Source organism: Symphodus melops, assembly GCF_947650265.1.
Source record: "Symphodus melops genome assembly, chromosome: 11".
In the NCBI taxonomy this organism is placed as follows: domain Eukaryota; kingdom Metazoa; phylum Chordata; class Actinopteri; order Labriformes; family Labridae; genus Symphodus; species Symphodus melops.
The window spans coordinates 18684649-18708226 of NC_136701.1; the positions used below are offsets into that span (position 1 = coordinate 18684649).

General features: G+C 42.5%; 1 protein-coding gene across 1 annotated transcript in view; it reads left to right on the top strand.

Moving 5' to 3' along the window:
• Positions 1-23578, top strand: part of LOC306831391 (rho guanine nucleotide exchange factor TIAM1-like) — a 103631-nt gene that overhangs the window by 31131 nt on the left and 48922 nt on the right. Inside the window, 11 exon segments of the mRNA XM_079355479.1 lie at positions 443-615; positions 1172-1396; positions 3008-3193; positions 5559-5705; positions 5892-5966; positions 8545-8715; positions 10129-10233; positions 11843-11924; positions 12211-12297; positions 14506-14718; positions 15720-15853. Of these exon segments, the coding sequence (XP_079211605.1) occupies positions 443-615; positions 1172-1396; positions 3008-3193; positions 5559-5705; positions 5892-5966; positions 8545-8715; positions 10129-10233; positions 11843-11924; positions 12211-12297; positions 14506-14718; positions 15720-15853 (1598 nt within the window).

Genomic DNA, 23578 nt, shown 5'->3' on the forward strand with positions numbered 1-23578 from the left:
TGCATTTTTCAGCTCAGGATAATAAGGGACATTTTACTTTCAGATAAACATCTTTTTCTGACCCCAACCCGACTAATCTCTTAGTCTGTCTCTCCTGTTAAAGTGTAATCACATCAGTCTCTACACAGTCTGTGCCCTTGGTTGTCACCTCTACTCTCCTCTGTCACCCTCATCTGTGTGTGGTCTTACATTTCCTCTACTCAAGCCTCATCACAATTTAATTTTCCGGCGGCAACCGTGTCTAATCCAATCTCATCCTTGTGAAATGCACAAGATACAGCATCTGCAGCTGCCTTCTGCCTGCATCTCATCCTTATGTGTATTATGTATCATAGCAGTTTAATGTTCAAACCCCTGTTTGGCTAAGTGGTCTGAAAACATAAAGCAAGGAAATAAGAATTTCTTCCTGTTTTTCCTGATATTTATTTTCTTTCATTTTTAGGCTGCACTCTCTTTCTGTACGAGCACGACTGCCGTTCAGGGATAGACAACAACAGCATCCCTAAACATGCACTGTGGGTGGAGAATAGCATAGTCCAGGCTGTCCCTGAACACCCCAAGAAAGACTTTGTTTTCTGCCTCAGCAACTCAGTGGGAGACGCTTTCCTTTTCCAGGTGAGAGGAACAAGCTCTCTTAGACATTCATGGAAGATCTACTGCACTTCGATATGAAATGTATCCTAACCATAATTGTGTGGGCCTGCAGTTCTTTATTTTTTAAGGGTTGAGCAGCTCAGAAATAGAGAAAGAGTTTGCCTTGAATCAGAAGAGACTTTGCATCCCCTGGGAAATGTGTGATTGTCTGTGTATGGCACACAATTACGTGACATTTAGCCATGTGTGGGAGATAAGCCAGTCCTGTGTCTCTGTGTTTGTTCTATGTCTGACATGTTTAAAGGCCAAGCTGTCATTCTGTGACAGTGATACACCACACTGACTATTGTGTAACGTTAAAATGTGTCTATTTATATTCATGGCAGCTGTCTACAGTGACATTAAATCAGTGAATGGGAAGATTTGCCGTAATAAATTGATGAGATTATAACGACCACCCTCTCGCTACGGATAATGATGGCAACAATTCTTATAGCTGTAATTTTCTTCGTCCTTTTCCTCCATGTTTTTCCCCCCCTCCCCTGTTTTATTTTGTTCCTTACTTTTCTCCTGTCAGACGTCTGGCCAGACCGAACTGGAGAACTGGATCACAGCGATCCACTCCGCGTGTGCCGCAGCCCTGGCTCGGCAGCATCACAGGGAGGACACGGTGCGGCTGCTGCGAACCGAGATCCGCAAGCTGGAGCAGAAGATCGACATGGACGAGAAGATGAAGAAGATGGGAGACATGCAGCTGTCCACCGTCACTGATGGCAAGAAGAGGAAGACCATACTGGAGCAGGTCAGCAATTATTCGGGAAATCTGAAATTCAGATTTTAATAAAAGGAGTGAAACAGATTCAAGCAGGTTTTTATGCATTACTATCAAACAAGGAAAAACACAGCAATCAAATACAAACATAAACACACAAGAGGAGGAGTAGCAATAGGCTTTTTATAGCATCAAACTGCAAATGAGTTAGACTTAATGTACTGTACATGTGATGCTGATATGAACCATCTTTGTGATCACATGTTGAGCACCCTGCTGAGGGACTGTGGCTTCCTGTTGAGTTGAGTGAAAACACCTCGGGGTCTCTACAGATGCACAGCTTTCTCCCTTTGAACCGCACTGCTTGCCTCTCCCACACTTGAATCTCTGCGCAAAATCATCTTTTCTGCGCGGCGTCGCGCACGAATCTCCCAGACAAATGCTCTCGAGAAGCACCTGCAAAGACAGATGGCTTCAAATATACGGAGTGGTGCTCGTTAGAAACACATTCAAGTGCAGCCGCGATGCAGAATATTCATCGCACATGTCGAGACCCTGCGCGATGCACACATTAGACACAAGCATGTGAACGCCAAAATCTCTGGGTAATCCTTCTTTATTTGATAGATGTTCTGAAACAAGTCACAGCTGGAATGTCGAAGCTCTTCTTACATAAGGTTTGTTCACTTTCTGTGAGGCTTTCAGGTTTTTTTTTTAAGTACTTCAAGCATGTCTGGAGCTAAATGTCAAAGCTGCAACATATGTAAACATTGCAAGAGAGTTGAAGAATGCGCCCAAAAAACAATAGGCCTCCTTGTTTCAACAAACCTCCCACTCTTTGTATGCGTGTGGCAAATGGCTGATGGCTAATAAAAGAAAATAGCGCTGAGGGAAAAAAAAGCACCAGGAAGTAGTCAATCTCGATGTTCTGTCAAACATTTGGGTTTTGATTGCCGCTGTTAGTACTGTAAGATTAACTGAAAATGTAGGGATCAAAGCTGTGAAAAGCCCTGGTGGTTTATTTTTTATCATTACAGACGTCTTTAAAGATCAGTATCAGGAATTTCTTTAATCTTATAAAACGTGCTCACATGAATGAACAGGCATGTGAGCGATCGTAAACTCCAGAATCAAACGGAGAACATTTGCTCTCATTTGTCCTGGAACAGAAAGGTACAAGAAAGAACCAGGACAACTGGTTAAGTCCAGATTGGGTTTCATTTCAAGTGTGTGTGTGTGTGTGTGTGTGTGTGTGTGTGTGTGTGTGTGTGTGTGTGTGTGTGTGTGTGTGTGTGTGTGTGTGTGTGTGTGTGTGTGTGTGTGTGTGTGTGTGTGTCACCGTGTTCCACCTCCCACTGCCCACCCTGTGATACATTGCACATAGCACAGCAGGTCGAGTACGAGTGGGGGCCGTGTTGATGAGTAATACCTCTCTTCAGGGGCTCCAGCACTCCCACATATCACTCCTCTGAAATGACCAAATAACAATCCAATAGAGAGAGATCTTAAATGCACAGTATTTTCAATCTTTGTTTTATTTATTCATCACTGTGATAAGTTTTATCAGATGCCATATCTGTCGACGTTCCTTCGATGGTTTCTAAATGAATCACTCTTCACTCACTGTTTCTCCCGTGTCAGATCTTCCTGTGGGAGCAGAACTTGGAGCGCTTTCACATGGATCTCTTCCGCTGTCGTTGCTACCTGGCCAGTCTGCAGGGTGGCGAATCCCCTAATCCCAAACGCTTGCTGGGCTTCGCCTCCCGTCCCACCAAGCTGGCCATGGGACGCCTGGGCATCTTTTCGGTGTCTTCCTTCCATGCACTGGTATGAACACAAACGTCCAAGCACTTACTCGCCTTCAGTGCACACGCTCTTTGTCTCTCATTTCTGATTGTTCATTCCATATTTTTTATAATTTAACTCCACTTAATCCATAACTCAAGTTCTGCCTGCGTGTTCCTACATGTTCCATTACATTGCGTGAGAGGTTTCCTGACCCTAAATACCAGCCCAGCTTGTAAAGTGGGTGTGTTTATCTGGCAGTGTGAGCATCTTGTCACATACTGTATGCCTTATGAAAGCAAGAATTTCTGCTTGCCTGACAAATGTGCAGACGAAAAGGCATTTCATGTAGCCTGAGGATGAAATTGACTAAAAACGTTGGTTGCATAAGAGCAAGCAAAAAAGGAGAAGGATATATAATGAGCATCCTTACACCAGTTTGGCACACAGTCGCTGCAAGCTTTAGAAACACACTTACACAGCTGTTCTGAAGAGGCTGGATGCAGATGTATTGATTTGCTTTCATGTATTTTAATCAGCTGGAAGCAAATAAAAAAAATCAGATGGGAATCTGTCAACTTTGATCGAAAGATAGCTTCCAATTAACCAGAGAGGTAGAAGGCAAAAACTAAGTCATTATTTGTGCTTATGACACCGGCTGGCCAGAAAGGGGAAAGAAGTCTGGAAAACTTTGACAGTCAAAGAGAAGGAATTATCTGTCCAGCTGATGTTTTTCTTAAAGCTATAACTAAGACAGTTTGCCAGAATGAACCTACAGTCTCAAAATAATAATAAAAAATGGAGTTACACAAATTCCTTCAAGAAAAAGTACTTGTATATTGTAATTTTCCTTTTTTTTTTTTTTTTTACTTTTATGTAAAGAATTTCCATTTAAAACAATTCATAGTGCTCTCACTGTAGCTGCACCATTATTGGTTTTAAATCAGCCTCTTCCTTAATGCTGCAATATTCAGTTTAAGATCCATTTTTTGTTCTTGATTCACTTCAAAGCTCAAGAAAATAAGAACCACACACAATGTTTCCTCACTTCAGGGAATGCCACATCATTTTATTCTCTCACTGAAGTTCGACTCCTTGTAAGGATATCTGCATTTAAGATATGCTCATATTTACATAACTGCTCACACACTGCCATCACCTCTCACATTCAGATCATTCTCTTTACAAACGTCCCTGATGTTGACTGCTGTAGCCTTTGGCTAAAAGCCAAATCATTAGCTCAGTGCTGCGCACTGTGCTCATGTTGTCACCGTGAACGTTCGAAGAATGTACAGAATGAAAAGTTAGCGACTATGGAATGATACATATGCTGCTGTGTGTGTCAAGTGTACGCTCTGTCGAACATCAGCCAGAAGAAAGGTGGGAGAAACATTTGTGTAGAGCAGTTCCATACAAGCAGTCCATCGGATATCCCAAACACACACGCACGTTCCCAGTGTGTGTGTGTTTTGTTTTTTTGTGATTGGTGGATCGATATGAACTCTGTTAGTAAGCTACCATCCCTGAGGCACTTTCCCACAAACAGGCTTAACACTCTCTGCTCCGTTGACCCCCCCTCCTCCCTTTACTGCCTACACCCTCACTTCCTTTGTCTCTGTCTGTGTTTCCGACTGTCTCCTGTACTCTCTCCTTCCTCTCATCTTTCTCCACACTTTTCTCTATCTCAAACATCTCTCCTCTTTTTCCATGTTATCTCTTTTTTTTAAAACCCTATTATTTTATGAGTCATTTGCTATGCAGATTAAGACAGATGCACACATGCATTTGCCTAGCATCCAATCACAATGGAACATGAACCACAGATGTTTGCAATGAAACACTGTGCTAACAAATACACTTTTACACATTAAATTTAAAAAAAAAAAAATCACCCACCCCTATCATTTAATTCCTACAACAATACCATTTAATCACCAGGAGAGGGATTCCCCATGACCAAAGAGACACCCCATCACACTTAACTCTACAGATTCATCTTGCGTGCGGCTTAGAAGACGAGTCTTGAGGACAGTTTGACCTATCATGTATGACATGTGCTGTCTCATGAGCAGTGATGGGTGAGGAGGCCAACAAGCACGCACACTATTGCAGTATGTGCTTGTGTGTACATACGTAGAACACACACTTATGCATAAAAGAATGTATCAGTGGACAACATGAGTCAGAGCTGCTCCCATAGCTGAGTGACTCAATGAGAATTAACCCAGAAATGCCAGGAGTCGTTCCTTATTCAATGTGTAGTGGGTCATGAACGAGATGAGAGGTTAAAGGTGAAAAGTAGGAGCCGTTAGTTTACACTAATGAGCTAGAAATGTGTGATTTGAACAGAAACTCCCTCACACAACTCTGTCAGCTATTCACATTCAATTCATGATTTCTGTCTCAGGTGTCAGCTCGCACTGAAAGCAGCCTCAGGAAGCGGAACCAGGCCATGCCTCGTACCTTCAGTAAACGCCGGAGCCGGTTCTCCTCCCTCTGGGGGCTGGACACCACCTCAAAGAGGAAGACCATGGGGCATCCTTCAATCAACCAGGTTTTTTCACAGTCACACTTCCGTAGTTATAGTTTGGAGGCACAGCCAGAGGAGCTTGTGTTTTTTTTTTTGCAGTTTGCAGGTTGAATAAATGCTCAGTGTTTTTGAGGTGTTATCAGACACAATCATTGTTTTTCCGTATATGATGCAGCTTTTTTATGAACATGTTCTCTCTGCCTGGTTCAGGTGTTCATTGATGGGATGGAACCGGTGAGAAAGCCACTGGAGCGCATGTTTGAAGATTCATCCAGTGAGAAATCGGTAAGAGTCAGACATCTTTACTCGACAAAGGTACCAAACGTTAAAATGTTTTCAAGGACTATAGCAGACCCATGTCCTTTTATGAAGTTATACCTGCTTTTTCATTGTTGATCGTAATGAACCTTTACGCTTAAAGTACTTTAAGCCCAAACGCTCTTTTATCTGTGCTCTCTGACTACTGAAGCCAAAGCAAGATGAAAGTGATTCTTTTTATTCGGTAATAATCTTCCAAAGGCTGAACGGAGATCCACAGCTTAAGTAGCTGTAGGCATATCCCTTGTCATTTGTTGCCTTTCTTATAAGCGAACATGGAAATCACTGGTATATCTGATGATGTTTTGTACTTGTATAATGGGTTGTGGGCTTCTTTAGACCCCGAGGCCAGCTACATTGCTTGATGTTTCTGAGGTCGTTTTGGTGCTCTTGCTCTTCATTTGGGGTTATCTCTGGGTAACATTCAAATCCTGCAGCCTTCTGCATCACTGAACATTTCTTTGAGGTTATTCTCGGCTCCTGCTTAAATGTTTTCAGACGTACACTTCCCTCCTCGCTGGAGATGACAGTCAACAAATTGTTTGCTTTTCCAGACTTCTTTCTCCTCTCTCTCTCTCTCTCTCTCTCTCTCTCTCTCTCTCACTCTCTCTCTCTCTCTCTCTCTCTCTCTCTCTCACTTCTGACCAGTCTGTGACTTCAGCACAAATAATGCCTTTGTTTTTGCCCTCTACCTCTCTGGCTTATCAGAAGCTTTTTTTTCTTTTTTTCTTTTATTAGATCGGAGCTGACAGATTCCCATTTTCTTTTTTCATTGGCTCGCAGCAATTCCAATTCTGTCAGCATCACAGAATATCGACCTGGGGGTGTATTTCTGTCAGCTAATCCCACTGAGACAAATTTGATTTGATATGTTCAGATCATTAGCTTTCTGATGTTTCAACAAATTACACAGGCATTTGCTTCCAAAGGACCAGGCAGTTTCACACCATCTGTGCTCCAGTGTGTCTGTGGTATTGACCACATTTAGAGACAATTGCAAATGATGAGTAATATCTTCGAAGAGAAAAATAGATGATCCAAAGCTTCCAAAGCATGTAGGTTTCAAATAGCGGGGTATAACAGCCTAATAAATGATGAATTAATCTGAACTGTGAGGTCCAAATACTCGTGGGTTGTGCAGGGACAAGCATGGGGGCTCCATATTTTATGAGAGCCGGTAAAAGGCTTCAGAGATGAGAAGGGGTGAGGGGAGAGAGAGGCCTCCGTCTGAACTCAGAAAACAGAAGAAAAACTCTGCAGCACTAACCCACTCTGACTCTGAGGGCCCCCAGTGGCACTATGAGAGATTGATTTCCTCCCACCCACGCCCCCGCTTGAGCTTGGCAGGCTATGGAATGACATTAGAAAACTGCATCGGATGCAACGCGCCTCAGTTTGGTAGCAAGACGGAGCTGGAAATGCAGCATCAGTAGCGCTGAGCGTCTTCACCGAAGGTGTTCCGAACCGTCACATCTGATGGCTTTCACTCTGTTTGTTCTGGGGAATCCCACGGCATGGCAAGAAAAAAAATAGGGAGGAACGAGGGAAAAATTCCCCCAACCCCCTCTTAGCAGAGGCATCCTGGATGGGCCAGGAGGGGAGCCAGATGGTGCCAAGCAGGACTGGGGAGTTCAGGGAGATAGGGGGAGGTACTAGTTCTAGGCCCCTGGTCTATTTTTCCTCATTCATAGGTTTTGTTTTGTCCTTGTGAACATGTGAGTTTGTTTGTGAGTACAAAAGGGTGCTTTTGCATATATTCCTTTCGTCTCCTTGTCTTCACACTCACACTCACACAGAAGCACACATAGATCCTCATCACGCTCATCTGAGCAGGGACCACCAGGGCAGATTGGTAACAAGTCAGCAGATCGTGTGGCGGATATGATGAAGTAACGTATGGATAGAAGAAAACGGGTACCAGAAGGAGAGTGAATGCTTAGTGGGGGGAGGATGAAAGAATAAATGAATTGGTGTATGCAGTTACTTGAAAGGAGAAGATAAGGTATCAGTGACAGACAGCGCGAGGCCGAGCTGAAAAGACGAGCGTGACAGACTCTGAGAGTGAGAGGCTGAAGTGTCTGCCAGATTGTCAGAGGTCAGACTGATGGGCTTAAAGGTTACAGATGATAGTTTGGACAGAATGCACACATACACTTGAAACTGCAAAAAGCGCATCCATATTGTATGTAACAAACACCAAGGCAAGGAGACAATTCTACCAGGAGGCTCTCATCAACATAAATGAATTAGATTTTGTAATCAGATCTCCTGCTGCTTTCAGGCCCGGCTTCCATCATATTAGTCCAATCAGGCCAAGCTAATCTGGTTTCTTTTGGGAACAAGATTGGATATAATCCTGAATTATGCAGATTATTACATGATTTCAGATATTCTCATTTTGGATAACAGAGTATGGGGCTAAAAGGTTTTTAAGATAACACTGAATTTATTATGACGTGCCTTCTGTTTTTTTTTTTACTGAACACAGGGACTACTCAAAGATGAATGAACCCCTGTTTGAGTCTATGCTCTGATGTGTTTTCAGAAAGAGAAAGAGGACTCGGTGAAAAGTCTTCCTCAGCAAAACACAGACAGCGACATCTGGGTTCCTGATTACCTGGCTCCCTCCTGGGTGTGTCTGCCCAACAATCAGCCTGTCCTGGCCATCGTACAGCCTGGTGAGACGGCGCTGGATGTCCTGAGCGCTGTCTGCAAGGTGAGCCATCAGCAACATTAAGAAATGACTGTTAGAAAAAGCAATCTCGCAAAAAAATAACCCAAAACAACAAACTTCTAAAATAATTACATTTAAAATAAAAAAAAATAAAATAAAAAAAAACGATTAAGGAAAACAACGTAAAACAGGTGACAATTAAGTGCAATGGAATAAAAGAGCAATAAGGATGCCTTAGTTGCATGCTAGATCAACTGTGTGTATTGTGGATTAGAGAGGTAAGATTATCAATGTTTGGGATTAAAGGCTGCCATCTTTTTGTAGACATTGGTAGAGGCTCTCTTAAGGAGTATCTCACCTTTTTCTAAAGACAGAGAGGGATTAGAATCATAACCAGGATGTAGCTAAATGTGTTTTGAGAGCTTTGAGACAGGAAACTGTTGTTGCACATGATAGACAGAATCTCCATAGACACAAACACTGCAGCAAAACTGGCCACAGCCTGTTAAAAAAGGCTTAGAATATATTTTAACAGCTTTTTCAAACACATGCAATGTGAGGAACGGGTCTCATAAAACGTCACGCTGCTCTGCCAGGGGACTTTTGAGTGGTTACATAAGGACAATAAATCACACATTTTTTACAGGCTATTGACAGCCGATGACAGGCAAACATGCAGACGTCAACCATTCGAATCCAGATCAGGGTAGCAGGAAAACATGAATAGCCAGACGCAGATGATCTGTTTTCTCCTTCGGCATCAATTTGATCAATCTGAAAATAACTTGGATGTGAGGCAGCAAAGTGAACATGCTGCCTGTTCTCTTTTTCGACTGGATGTCAGATTTCTTTCAGACATAAATACATGCACTGCATAACACTGTCTCACACTGTCTTGTCACATTTATTTCCACTTCATCTCCTTTTCTCCCTAATTGGTCTCAGTCAGAGAAACACTAGAATAATGGTGCCTAATGATATGTATACTTTCTACTTATGAGTTGGTTGGCACATATGTGTTAAGCCGATCATCAAGTGTGTGGGCGTATTTTTCTGAATGCATGCCATAAACATGTCTCAAGGAACTGGAGCGTCTAATTCATGGTCCCCTGTGCGTAACACGCATGCAGATATACATGGATTACATACATGATTGGATGCATACTGGTTATATGTCTGTGTCTTTGTGTCCGGGTATTTTTATGAGCTGTATCCTACAGTAATGGGAGTGGTGTTTTGACAGGTGCATTTTAAAGCGTGGCCCCGGTGTTGCATGAGAAGAAAAGCTTACCTTTCAAATTGCAGGGAAAATAAACCACAAGTAATTGAAGGGATTTTGTCTGCCTGTTGTTGTAAAGAAGTGAAGCTACCCTGGTTATAGCTATCAATTTTTATTACTTACCTTACATTAAGTATAACTTTTTCTTTATTGCCCTTCTGTTTTGTTTCATCCAGACCCACAAGATCGACCCATCCTGTCATTACCTGCGTCTGAAGGTGTGGATGGACAACCAGACGCTCTTTTATGTTCCCAAATTTGAAGAGGAAATCTCTGATCTGGTGAGGAAATACACACTAAAGCACCATCACAAGCGCTTACAATACATGTTACAAGTAAATGTCCAGGCTGTAAAAGCAGAGCTGACCTCCCTCTTTGTTGTAGGAATAGTACTGTTGAAGCAGTCTTTATGTCAGTCCTGGACCTTTAGACGTGCCTCATCTTCCACTCTTAAAACCCCAGACTCAGTTTATCACTCTGCTCTTAGATTCAGAACTGGAGACCCCGACAGTCATCACTGTATTCTGTATAACAAAGCTGTCCGATCTTCTCTGGCACAGAGACGTGATAAACACATGTATCTCTCCATCTAAAAATCCCTTATTGGACGTTCACCATCTGATATAAGACCCCTGCTGAACTGGACCACCGGACACTACCAAACTCGTCCTACTGACGCTCTGTTGCTTCAAGTCCCGCAGTTTCTTTCTCTGAACTTGGAAAAATCAGCATTTAGCTTAGCTTTGGCTTTGGCTACAAAAAATGTGGAATAATTCATAACACACTCTTATCATCTTATCCCATCTCCCCCACCCCATTCATCAAACCTGCTGCTCAGACCACTTTACCACAGTGTGCGATTGTTCTTACTGAAAATCATCCCTTTTTTTTTCGCTCTTTGTAACTCGACATCATTGTAAACGAGGGAAACCTCACTGATTTTTGAAGCTGTGAAATAAAAAAAACCCCCGAAGTGTAACATGAAACTACAATATCTCGAGTCATTCAAAGTGAGCAGGTCGTTGCTCTTGTTTGGTTTCTTTACTTTTTTAGGTATTTTGCGCTGAACTGCAGTCTCAGCAGAAATTCAGTGTCCCATTTGAGTAAAGGGGGGCATCACCGTATTATGAATTAATTTTGGTTTCATTCCTCGCAGATCTGGATGCCGGCTTGTGCATGTTTTATGACTCGGTAGCAGATTTGATTTGCAATGCATAAAAAATTCCCATGATGCAAAAGAGGCTTCATCACACATGCTATAAATTATGCAAAGTGGCATTCAGAGTGTACGATGTGCCCTAAGAACTGCACCCGCTTGTGTTCGTCCTCTTATTATTCATAAAACAATCATTCTCATTGAAAAAGACCTCTCCCTCAAATTACCCAGCCACCGTAAACCCCAAAACGTATTCTCTTTGTGACGGCTCTTTGTAGGTGATACACTGAACTTTGCCTCAACGCAAAGTCATTGTATAACGCGCTCTTATTCCTCGAGAGGCCTTTTATCTGCCCGCTTTGATCAGTGACTCATTTCACCCTCTTTCATCCTTAGTCTATGATATGACATTATTCTTTCTCCACGGTGAAGCCCATTACACACAGCAGACTTCTGTTCCTGTCTGTTGCTTCATACACACAGCTGTGTGTCTGCTCTCGCCCCGCCGTGAGCTCAGAACCTCTTCTGAGCACCCACTCTCTTCTCAGTCTTGACCTGAATTTTGACCCCACAGCCTTCACATGTGATTGCTCTGTTAAGGAGCCTGAATAATACATGAATCTATCGGGGTTTTTTATTAAGATTGATAACATGACCTTGACTCTCTCCATCCAATGACACTGCTCTCCTTTCATTTTATTTGCCAATTAAAAAGACCTTTCTTGTGTTTGCAGCTCTATAAAGAAATTGAGATTTGCCACAAAGCTACAAAGGTGATCTGCTTTGACAAAGCTGAGTCCTGCACCATCGGATACGGTATGCTCGTCTCAGTGACAATATCCCTTTATTAACTAAATAGACTCAGTTCCAGGCAAACTCATAAAATCTCTAACAAATTGATAATGTAATAGATCTTATTGAGTCATGCTGTGTTAACGACTTAAGGGGGCTCCCCCAGTGGGAGCCCATTTTGTCCTAAGTGGATCTAATTGCGGGTGGGTAGTTATGCAGCAGTGCACTATGTCAAATTGAGATATTGCAAAGAGCACTATAAGAATTGATGGATTCATCTTTTGCAATGTCTTGTAATGTATGTCTTTAGGTTTTTCTGTGGCAGTAATAGATGAGGACGGGATGCAGCAGCTCCATATAACTGAAGTGAAAGACGATGGACTGGCCTCAGCTAAAGGTAGATCTTTTTTATTGCCAATGAAACACAACGTGTGTAGGTACATTAAGCAACCTAAAGTTAACTTTAATTTCTTTTTTTAAAAATTCAGTCAGTAAATTGAGTCAGTATCACCAGATGTTATGTAAAGGTATGTGACAGCTGGGTATATGTTCAGGTATGTATATGTACCTGAAACTCTCTTCTTATCAGTGCAGTGCTGTGTGACTGCATTGCATCCTCTCAAACGCAACATAAGCTACAAATATTTTGTTGGAGAGAAAAGTCTGGTGGTTTGAGAATGTGAAGAAATAAGGGGAAGAGATGTAAAAATAAAATACACACCTTGTCAAAAAAGAAATGCTTACAATATGAGGTCAAAGGGACAGGTAGAGAGCTGATACAGTCTCTTTTAGGTCTTTGGATCAACTTTAAAAGAGAGAGAATCCACAGAGTGAAAAAACCTCCAACATCACTTCATGATGTGAATCAGTGAAAAAAAGAATCAGAAAAAAATGTATATAGTAAAAAAAAAAATCTTGGTGGTTGAATCCAAAGCATCTTAAATGACTCTATCTGCTGCCCTTTTCACTTCATTTCATAGTCTGCTAAAAACAACTTCAGTCTGGGAATGAACATGATGTGAAGACCCTTCAAATAACAAGATTGCATAGAAGCTATGAAATCCCAGCTTTGTCGTCCCTCCTGAGAGCGAAGGAGAAAAACACCACTCCTTTGTCTTCATCTGACTCCTTTATGAAAGTCAGTGCACAGAGATCAACCCCCTTTCATATCTTTGTCTTTAAACAGAGCCAGAGACACATAATGGCTTTGAGAAACACACGGCTTCTCTGTAGATAAACGCTAATGTATAGAAAAATAACGTGCCCCTCTGTTGTGCCCCAGGGTCGGACCAAGGTTACTCAACTGTGAGATTGTGTCCTCCAGTGTACAAGCAATCTAAAAGATGCTAGCTTAGCAGTCAGAAGCTACAGCTGCACTGTTCCTTCACTGTGCCGGAGAAGAAACACAATGCGTCTTTGTGAAACTATATTCTGCTGAATCAGTGAATTAGGTAATTCAGGCAGGACATGTGTTGGTTAATGTGGACACGGGGATGAGCGTGTGTGTGTGTGTGTGTGTGAGTGTGTTTCGCTGAGCGTGAGGAGGATGAATGGGGACTGAAAGAGATCACGCTTTCATTTCCGCAGGGCGCACGCAGAAACCAGGCCAGCACTGGACGAGGAGCCCCAAAGGGTCTTTTTCTCCATCTCTCTCTCCCTCTTTTTCTCTCTCACTGTAATTCCTGCTCCCCCATCCTCCCCCTTACAGAAGTGCACACAGACACACATAGCAGAGCATGCACAGTCAAACACACACAGCACCACAGAGCCTGAGGGGTTATCGCTCTCAGTCCAATAAAGAATCTTCTACAGCTGACATTTCACATCCCAGACAAGTAGGTCATAACTTAGGGCAAAATGTGTGCTACGTGTGTCTATATATGTAACTGTATGTTTGCCTGCATGTGTCTGTTGCATAGTAAAAGCCCTATACCCTACATAGGCTGCTGTTTCTATTCAAGTGCATGATATAAAAGGAGACTGAGGTCAGAGAAAGCGAAACGCGTGACTGTGCTAACATGACCAAAACCCTTTGTCTCGGTTCATTCTGCAGCGAGGGGGCAGGTGACAGTGCTGTCAGACCGCCGAAACAGCTGTCACAACCAATCAGGTTTATTGGGTGGAGTTCATTGGTAATTGGTGGGCTGATTGAGTGCTAATTCTCAATTAGCAGAGCGGGGGGCACAGGTGGTCGAGGGGAGGGGCCAGAGGGAGACGCTCAAACTGGAGCTGTGTTCTAGTGAAGCCCATGGTTTTTCCCTCTCATCTATATTAACACATGAACCTATATATATATACAATGACAGGACCAGAATAGACAGCCATTGTACCATCCCTCTTCAACTGATCCAGTCATGTTAGATCAGTATTTGCCTCCAGCAAACAAGCTTAGATGATGTATTTTTAATGTTTAGGACCACATTAGAGTCCCGACATGTCCACTCAGCCACAGAGGCGAGCAGAGCGGCTCTTAAGTGTTTTGTGCCAATCATTTGTTAACATCAAGTTGAGATGATGGCTCGCAGGAAGGCTGCTGTGCTGGATGCTTGTGCGACCTTTTCAGGTTGCAGTTTTTTTCAAACTGTATTTCACATTCTTCCTCCAGGTCTTAAAGCAGGGGATGAGATCCTGCTGCTGAATGGTAAACCTGCATCGGCCCTCCAGATGGAAGACATGAGGGCTGCGTTCACGAACCAAGCCTTGACCTTGAGTGTCAGCACCGTGCCCCAGCTGGACTCTCGCTTGTTGTGCACCCTTCCACAGCGGCGCTCCGATGGTGAGCAAGACCTGGCCACAGACATCTTCTCCCAGAGCCAAGGTGAAACTGCCTTTTTCTTACGTATAAAAAAACGTGCACACATGGGATCAGTTTTTGATATTTTAGTTTATTGAATGATGCACACAATGTCCTCCAGTGACCCATGTCGCTCAGTCGGATGATACGTGATTATATTACTATTGGGTTATTCGTTTAATACAGATCAGATTTATTCATACAGATCCTCCCTAAATCTACAGCTTAATGGAAAGTTGCAAATTTCCTATTTGTGTCTTTCATTATATACCATCATACGTCCTCTGTGAAAGCTCTTTGTGAGAATGCAGGCACACATCTTTTTAAGCACGGGGTGAATATGACAATTTTGTAATTATGCGTGGACGCTGTCTGCTAAGCAACCTGCAGGCAGCCGTCAGCTCTCCTCTGACCTGCTCTTTTTATCCACGCAAGGGCACCATTTGTATTCCTGCTAAATTGGGGCTGTGCACTGCGCAGGCTGACAAGCTGGCGTTGTTTATACAGGGACTCAGAGCAATATGAATATTAATATGAATCCTTGAGCAGTGTGAAGCTGTCACTGTGGAGGATATGCTGTACTCAAAGGGTCATCCAGAAGGTAAAAAAACAATTCAGCAGACAGATGGAGGTTTCTTATTATATCATACTTAAGAGGAGACAGGGTGTTGAACCAAGTGGCCTTCAACACAGAGGAGACATTAAATGAGACATTTCTCAAAGATGCAGTTGGAAAATTGAACAATTTTTCTCCATAGTTGTTTTTTTTTTTTTAAAGGAAACATTACGGTTTATCGCACTAAGGAGGTTTTGTTTATACTTGTAATCAAGCAAAAAGAGGACAGCTATGTTCAAGGCAGTAGGAATGCCAACTTAGATTAATGCTTTTTCAGAATACAGGTGTACATCCATCTCGTAGGATACCCAGATGTAGAGGTTGAAGTTGTAGATAAAGTGTTTTTTAGCATAGGATAGGATGTATGTAGAGTTGTTCAATAGGCTCAGTCCTCTGTCTCTGTCTGTAGAAGACATCCTGGATGAGGTGTCGGGCCTAACAGTGAATAGCCAAGATGATAGTTTGGATGAAGGACATCGGCTGAGCCAGCAGAGCCCTGGAGGTCACCTGGAAGACAAAACCTTTGTTGGGATGGGACAGAAGGTAAGGACATGATCCAAGGCAAAGATCCAACTTGAATATGTACACACACTAAGCCAAACATAATCAGACACATACCTGCAACAGAGCAGGGGATTAACAGTCTGTTTCTTCAGAGGATGGAGTCTCTTATCCATCCTGTCTGCTGGTGTGTGACAGAGCTATCCAACACATTGTGGATGTGTTTGTTCTCTTCAGCAAATGACTAAAAGTCCTTGTGTTGTTTGTTCTTATTTGAAATGAATCTGAAAGGTCAGGAGATAGACCTTTCCCTCACTCATGTCAGCGTTTTTTGTTTTTTTTTGCGGTTGTGAGCATGCAGAAAGTGATAGTGTGAAAAGCTGGGAGATGCTCAGAGGCTTTTTTTTTTTCTCATGTGACGTTCGTGACCTTTCCACTAAAGGCTGTTCTGAGAGTGGAAAGTGTTCTGAGACGCAAAACGGCGTAAATGGCTCAACACGCATGCACAGCCATTACGCCATATTTCACACTTATGTAATGGATTTGATGTTTCTTTTAATTGTATATGCGAGTTCATCTCGATAAAGAATTCATGCTGAATGTTGGCAATTTCTGTTAAAACTCACAACATACTGTCACACGCAGTAGTCTGAATCACATTGTTACATAAGCGTAGTATTACACTTAGTATTTGTACTTTGCTGGCATAAGTGTGTGTGTGTGTCTGTGTGTGTGTGTGTGTGCGTGAGATGACGACCGACAGATGAGTGAAAGAGTGAGCTAACAGCATCACTTTGTAATTAAGAGTACGTCTGATCTGATCAGGGTCGCTGCAGAGACACGCTGTATGCCAGCCAGTCTCTCTTGGATACGGCTGTCACTTCCATTACCATGGCGATGTGTGATAACCAGTAACCACCACACAAACCTCCTTTTTTTTTTCTTCTTCTTCTTCTTCTTCTTCTTCTTCTTCTTCTTCTTCCTCTCTTGTCGATGGCAGAGACATGGACAAAAGATGCCGAAAGAGAAGGGACGGCGCTCTGTTCTCTCTTGGATATGTGTCAGTGAGCTTCAGTCTGCAGGGAGAACTAATGGCTGAGGTCAGAACCGGAATCCAGTCTAGACTTCCAGTGGCCTGGTTGGACAGTGGCGTTTCTGTTGCTCCAATTTGCCATTGTTAGTTGGAAGCAAAGTGTGAGGAGATGAGAGACGGAGCGACTGATAGTGTTTTCAGCATGGATGGACGGATAGGAGATAGAGGCCTGCTTAAGTCTCCTTTTGGTGCACTTAATGTGAAAAAAAAACAAAAAAAAAAACCTGAAGCAGTTCCAAACATATTCAACTTTACAACGCCGCATGAGTCTCTGCAAAATGCCGACAAAACTCAAGAACTCGGATGAACGAGAAGGCAGAAAAAAAAAACCCGCACCCGTGATGTAACACAGTTAATCAGCCAGTAAATGAGACTCAGTGCAGCATCTTTGAAGACATCATAACAAAGACTCGTCCCTTGTGTGTGTGTTGTTCTGGTGTTTGATGCTTTTTTTCATGTGTTGTCTCAGGACGTTCTGCATGAATAGAGAAAGATAACCGAGACGTGCAACAGTATAAACAAAGCTCCGTGAATCTGTGATCTTCATCTCACCTTCCAGTCTTTCACCTCCGGCTCCAGTCTAACATGGGCCGTCTGATTTCCATGTCTGTCTGCTTCCTTTTCCTGCACTTGTCCTCGTTTTTCATCTCCCCTCATAGTCCCTCGCACAACTGATTTATTATCATGTTTTGTCCTCATGATTGAAAGCAACAATATGACCCTGTCCTGTCTCATACACGACAGCTCAAGTGTTCTTTCTCTGTCCTTTTTTTTTTTTTTTTTCTCGCATCCGTCTCCTTAACCTTTTCTCCCGTCCTTGCAGTTCCCTTTTTAATTTCCTGTCCTACTTCTTCTCCTCCTCTTCCACACCAACCTCCTGTTATTTATTACCATAAACATGAGGCGTCTCTCGGCTCTCCAGGACCCTGACCTCAGCCTGGAGCGCTTGGACTCTTCCTCTGTCAACAAAGACGATCCAAAGTTGCTACAGAATCAGAGTTCTTTCAAAAACCCAGCCGTTTATCCCCTCTTCCAGATACTGAGTGACCCTTTTTCTGTTTGTTTTGAACAGGTTTTTTTGTGGGGGTTTTTTCGCGTGTCCCAGCTCTCCTGTTTGGATGGGCTCTGAAGTGCCATGCGTTGCGTCTTACCTCATTTCATTTGCGCCTGCGGTCACATGTTGGCAAGACCACGCAAAATGAGGCAATGTGGGACAATTTTAATTATCCTCACATTCTAATTACTTCATTCTCCACAGTGTTTCACATCATTTAGTGGAGATAAATGAGTGTCTGGCTCGCCGCAGGAAACAGGGAGGTTCATTATTTTAGACAAAGCACAGAACCACCTCCTCACTATGATAACCAGAGAATAAAACGACGATTGCCTGTGATAACGGCGTTGAGAGGAGATGACTGTGACTGCCAGTGTTCTCCAAGGTGTAGTCAGCCTCTCTGACAAGTGCCAGTTATAATTGACAAACCTCTATCAGTTTGTCTTTGGGGCATGTGAAATGGAAAATACATAATTCAGTGCTTAAAGGAAGATGAGGCTCATCAAGGTTTGTGTTGATTGAATCTTGATGGTGCAGTTCTGGTTAAATGGCTCCATGCGTGCAGAGCGATTATGAATCTAGCTACTCACAACAAGAAGTCTTTCTTTGTCTCATATTGATTTTACAGAACATTCAAAAACGCTGATTTGAATGACTCTTATAATTTGGCCTATTTAGCCATAGCGTTTTGGGATTGTAGGCTTCATACTATCTAAAATCTATGCAAGTCGAGTCAGTGTGAGTGTGTCATGTATGATGTTTTTTTTGTAAACTGGTTAATTGTCCTTGTCTGTTTCTTTGATGGGATGCTATAATGTTATGTTATAACTCAGGCCCTAATACGTTAGTACCAATTTTTATTTTTATTTTTTATCATTATTATTTCAAACTATCTTTCACTTCACAAGCCTTCCCAGTTTTGTCCTGGTTTTTGCTGTTGTTTCACGTTTGTCCACCAGGGGGAGCACTTTGTTGATTATTGAGGCCTGCAAGACAACAGATTTTTTTTAGTGAACACACAGCTTGTTAAAAAAATTAGTCATCAGTCACCAATATTAACTGCAATATTTTTATAGTTATCATGTGTTGTAATCTTTTCTTTTTTTATGTAATCAGTAATAATATTCGAAACGTATTTAAATGTACAAAATGGAATATTTCTTTTCCCTTTTATTAATCCTTGAGAGTTTTTCAGGGAAAGAAACTGCTTAGCTCTTGACACTTACTTTAGCCTCATAACTTCACTGTGTTGTAGGAAGGTTTTCAGACTTACAGAAAATCTGAATGTTCATGCGTAGAATTGTGAAGACTTGTGTCAAAACATAATCATCCTTTCACTCCAGATTAAATGATTAAAGTCTCTCTCTCTCTCTCTCTCTCTCTCTCTCTCTCTCTCTCTCTCTGAATATCCTGTCATTCCTCATGGGGATTTATGGATTTGCATGTTTGCTTGAATTCAGATGCAACTGAACTTTAAGACTGTCCCTCCCTTTCATTCCTTCACTCTGTAATCACTGAACATAACAAGTACATGCCTGCTCGCTCTGAGGGAACAATGTCACAGAAAGGGTCGAAACATGAGCACGTCCAATCAAAATCAACTACTACACATGTGTGTCTGCATGTCAGAATGCATTTCACCCAGTAAGTGTGTGATGTCTTCCTGTACATCAAGTATGATATGGATGTGTGTAATCTGTTTGTGCTGGCTCTCGAGCGCTGGTCATGCTTTGCGCTGACGGCTGCGAGAGCAGGTTTGTGCTTGCCTCATAGCTCCTCCCTCATACTGTTCTAGTGTCTCTCTGTTCTGCTGTTAGGGTGTGAGATGTAGTCCATGTTGTAAAAGGGTAAAGGTTGGACTCTGGGATTTAAAACGATGCTTGTTTCAGACTGGCCAGAGGAAAAGGTAAACCAGTGGGGCTTTGAGGGGAATTGTCGTTAAAAGATTCTTGTGTCCGAGTTCGGTGATTTGTACTGCATCAGTTGCTCTGTGTATTCAGAATGTGTGTGTGTGTGTGTGTGTGTGTGTTGGATGGATTTTACGTGAATCATAAAAAGCTAATTCGACAAGGTAACTTTACCTTTAAAGTTTTAACAACGGCACTTGAAAAGTTAAAAAAAAGAAATAGCATCTTTTGGACGGAAATGTTTGAACCTTCCCTTCATGTTTGGCTTACTTCTGCTGATCAGTCAAAATTAAGGCAACGCTCTCATGTTACGTAATACTTGTTTGTCAGGAAAGGTGCATGATTTAAACTGTCATTGGACTGACAAGTGTGTCACTGAAAAAGGCGAATGTCAGTGGGTGCAGTTAAGTGGTATTAAAACTGGAACCTCCAGCTGGATGGGCATCAAATCGTCATCGGTAAAGTTCACACGATTCTTTCACAACAAGGCGGAGATGCATGTTTTCTGCATCAGGGCGTTTTTGTTGTGTTGGATGTTTAAATAAAAAAAAAATGTGAATGCTGAGTTTAATATTTACCTACTGTTTAATGAGGCTGCTGATGATCTCGAGTGTGGTGACAGAAGTCTCTGCGCGTCTGTGGAGAAGAAGGGGCGAGAGAGAGAGAGAGAGAGAGAGAGAATAAGAAAGCCTGATGCCTGTTTGTCTTCTCCTGTTGGAGAGTATTACTCTCACCACCCACTACTTCAACTCGCCTTATTCCCTCCCTCCCCTCTTTTTCTTCATCCCCCATGAAGATGTGATGTTTGATCTGGTTATTTAATGTTGCTGCTGCCGCTGCTCTAAAACACCTGGAGGAAAGTGAGGCAGGCAACAAGGACAGAGAAAGAGAGCAGCAGAGGAAGAAGAGAGTAAAAACAAGAGAGATGACGGGGGAGCATGCGGAGGCAGTCGATGGGATTTGGAAGGACGGACAGATTGGATAGATGCTGTAGGATAAAGTTACATGGGAGAGCTGTTTTTTTTTTGTTGTTGCAATCTGTTCTGTTCAGTCTGTGTTATGACCTATTTGTGCAGCTGGGACTGTAAAGACGTACCAGCAGCAGTGTTTTGCAGACCAAAGGAAGTGATGAACAGCAGGTCTTTTTATCTTTTACCCTCTCGTCCAGTTTGAGGATATTTACCTTCTACAAAGTGCACTCCTCACATTTGTCAGAAGGGGAAAACTCCCTTTCCTTGCACTGGGAGAATAGAAGCTACAGGAAGTGGAAAAGAAATGGAGAACTGATTCCTTGTTGAACCTTGATTAACCTGCCAGTATGTCCGCTTTTTGGAAGAACAGGAACTCCAAACACTCGTCTGAATCCGTCCACGATGTGTTACAGCTGGTGAGCCGAGAGTGTGTGCTGTGCGATCGATTGTATTGTGGAAATTATCCTCCAGAGGTCAGTGATGTTGCCAAGGTTATAGGCATTTATAGTGATGCAACCCATTAAATTTATGTAAGAATAGTCAGATCAAACATTAAGCCTAAGTGAACCTCCACACAGACCCTACAGCAGCCTGTTTATATGTTCCTGAAATCAATAAAGCATTATTCATTATGTTGTTACGCTTCATTTCCAGTGTTGTCAGCAGTGCCTGTGCACCACTTTTTGGTGCAACAAAGGCAACTTAAACCTTTCTGATCTCATTTCACTCAATCCTTTATCTCAGAATGTGACGACTGAGATCCATGTTTCGTCTACCACTTCATCAATTAGCAGAGGTGATGTGAAAGTTTTGCATCCTTGTTCTTTCTTTGCCGCGCTAATTAGCGGTCATTATCCCGCCATCTTTCCTCAAACCTTCCCTCTGTCTCTCTTTCCACCTCCCGCTGTCATTCTGTCTCTGTCACGGCTCCATCTGTCTCTAAACCCCCGTGGCTGTCCAAGGGCACAACCTCTCCTACGAGCGGGCCGGACCGTCAGAGTCATTATTCCTCTGTTTGTGTTTACAAATATACAGGCATGACTGCCGGATGGTTGGACGTCTTAGTTTGCACATTGATCCCTGCGTGTTTGTCTGTTCAAGGACTAACAGAACATAATACACCTTATATCATTTTAATGGCATGATATACGTTGAGTTTATATCTGGGTGAGGGTTCAGCCGGTCGAGGACAGTTTTGCAGCTGTGGTGTTGGTGTCTATTTAATTAGGAGTTCATCTTCACTCATGTTTCATTGTCAGCCCAGGTGTCGAATAGTGTTTGCGCATGTTGTCAAACTGGTTTGATACCATGATGGAAAATTGTGTTTGTCATTGTTGCAGCCTAACAGGAGACTAACCGTGGCATCAGCAAAGACAAGCCGTGTCCCCGGCTGACCAGCTGTCTGCAAATCAATTAGAACAGATGGCGATTGATAAAAGGACCACACACAGATGAGGGATATTAAAGTGTATCATACACTCTTTAAAGAACTTCTGACTACTCTTGTCACGATGTAGCAGGTAGGAAACAGGAGAGTGAGGACCCAATGGCAGAAAACTAAATTTATTAAACAAAAGGCAAAAACTTACTCAACAAAATCCAAAAGTCCAAAAAATCACGAGGAGAAAACACAGGGAGCAGAGAGATGGAGCCACCAAAGACAACCGACATAAGACTATAGATCAACTATCAGGTAACATAGAAGGACACAGGGAAACACACTGAAGACTAAAATGAACAAGACTATGAAACAATCAACACAGGAGGGAAACCAGAGAGACAGGGAAACACAGTAACACGGAAAAACACGAGGGAATAAATAAAACCGAACTCACAACTCTGAAATACAACCTAAACGAAACCAAACCATGACAACTCTGATGAGCACCTGTTTAATGTCAAGCATGAATCCCATCAAAACCAAACAATGGCTAAAAAATGTTGTTATGTCACTTCCTGTTCAGACAGATTGTATCATCTGATCAGCTGTACTCAGAAGAGTTCAATTACAATGACTCACTGTGTCAATGTGTGCCTCTTTTTCCCGGGGTTTCATTGTGCTTGTTTTTTATCTCCATATAAAGGGGATTTTGCTACCTTTGTAAGTCAGAGCCTTTTATTCTTTTATGGTTGACTTTTTTAAGCCTTTTACAGTTCATTTTGAAGTTCTGATTACACAGAGTTCTGATGAAGCTAGAAGTAGGCGTGAGGATATGTTCTTGGACAGGACTTACATCAAACCACACGGAGTGTATCAATCCCTTGCATTAGTGCTTAGTGGGTGGGCTGAGCATGAATTCCCCCCCGTGCTTCACCAAGATTCTGTTCCTAATTGTCTGTCTAATCCACTCCGAGTGGAGACAGTGAAAGGGTGTTCATTCATATCTGTTGTTTTCTCCTTCCATCCATCAACAAACATCACTACCGCACAGTCCTTCCAACAGCCTGCCAGGACTTAACTCACAGAGAAAAAAAAAAACGTGAAACTCTTTGATATAAATCCAGAAATAGTGGAATTTCTGTGTCTTAACACGTCACATTCTAGATTGTATTTGCAGACGTTAAACAAAATAATGATCGGCTTTGGCCTTGTCTAAATCAATATTGCCGTCATACTTAGAACACAGTTTAGATTTGCCTTAACACATCCCACCTCGCGCTTGTTTCTGTCTCTAGTGCCTACGCACGGTTTCACTCACCTGCAGAGCCTTGCAAGAAGAAACAATGAGATGTGGAGACCAA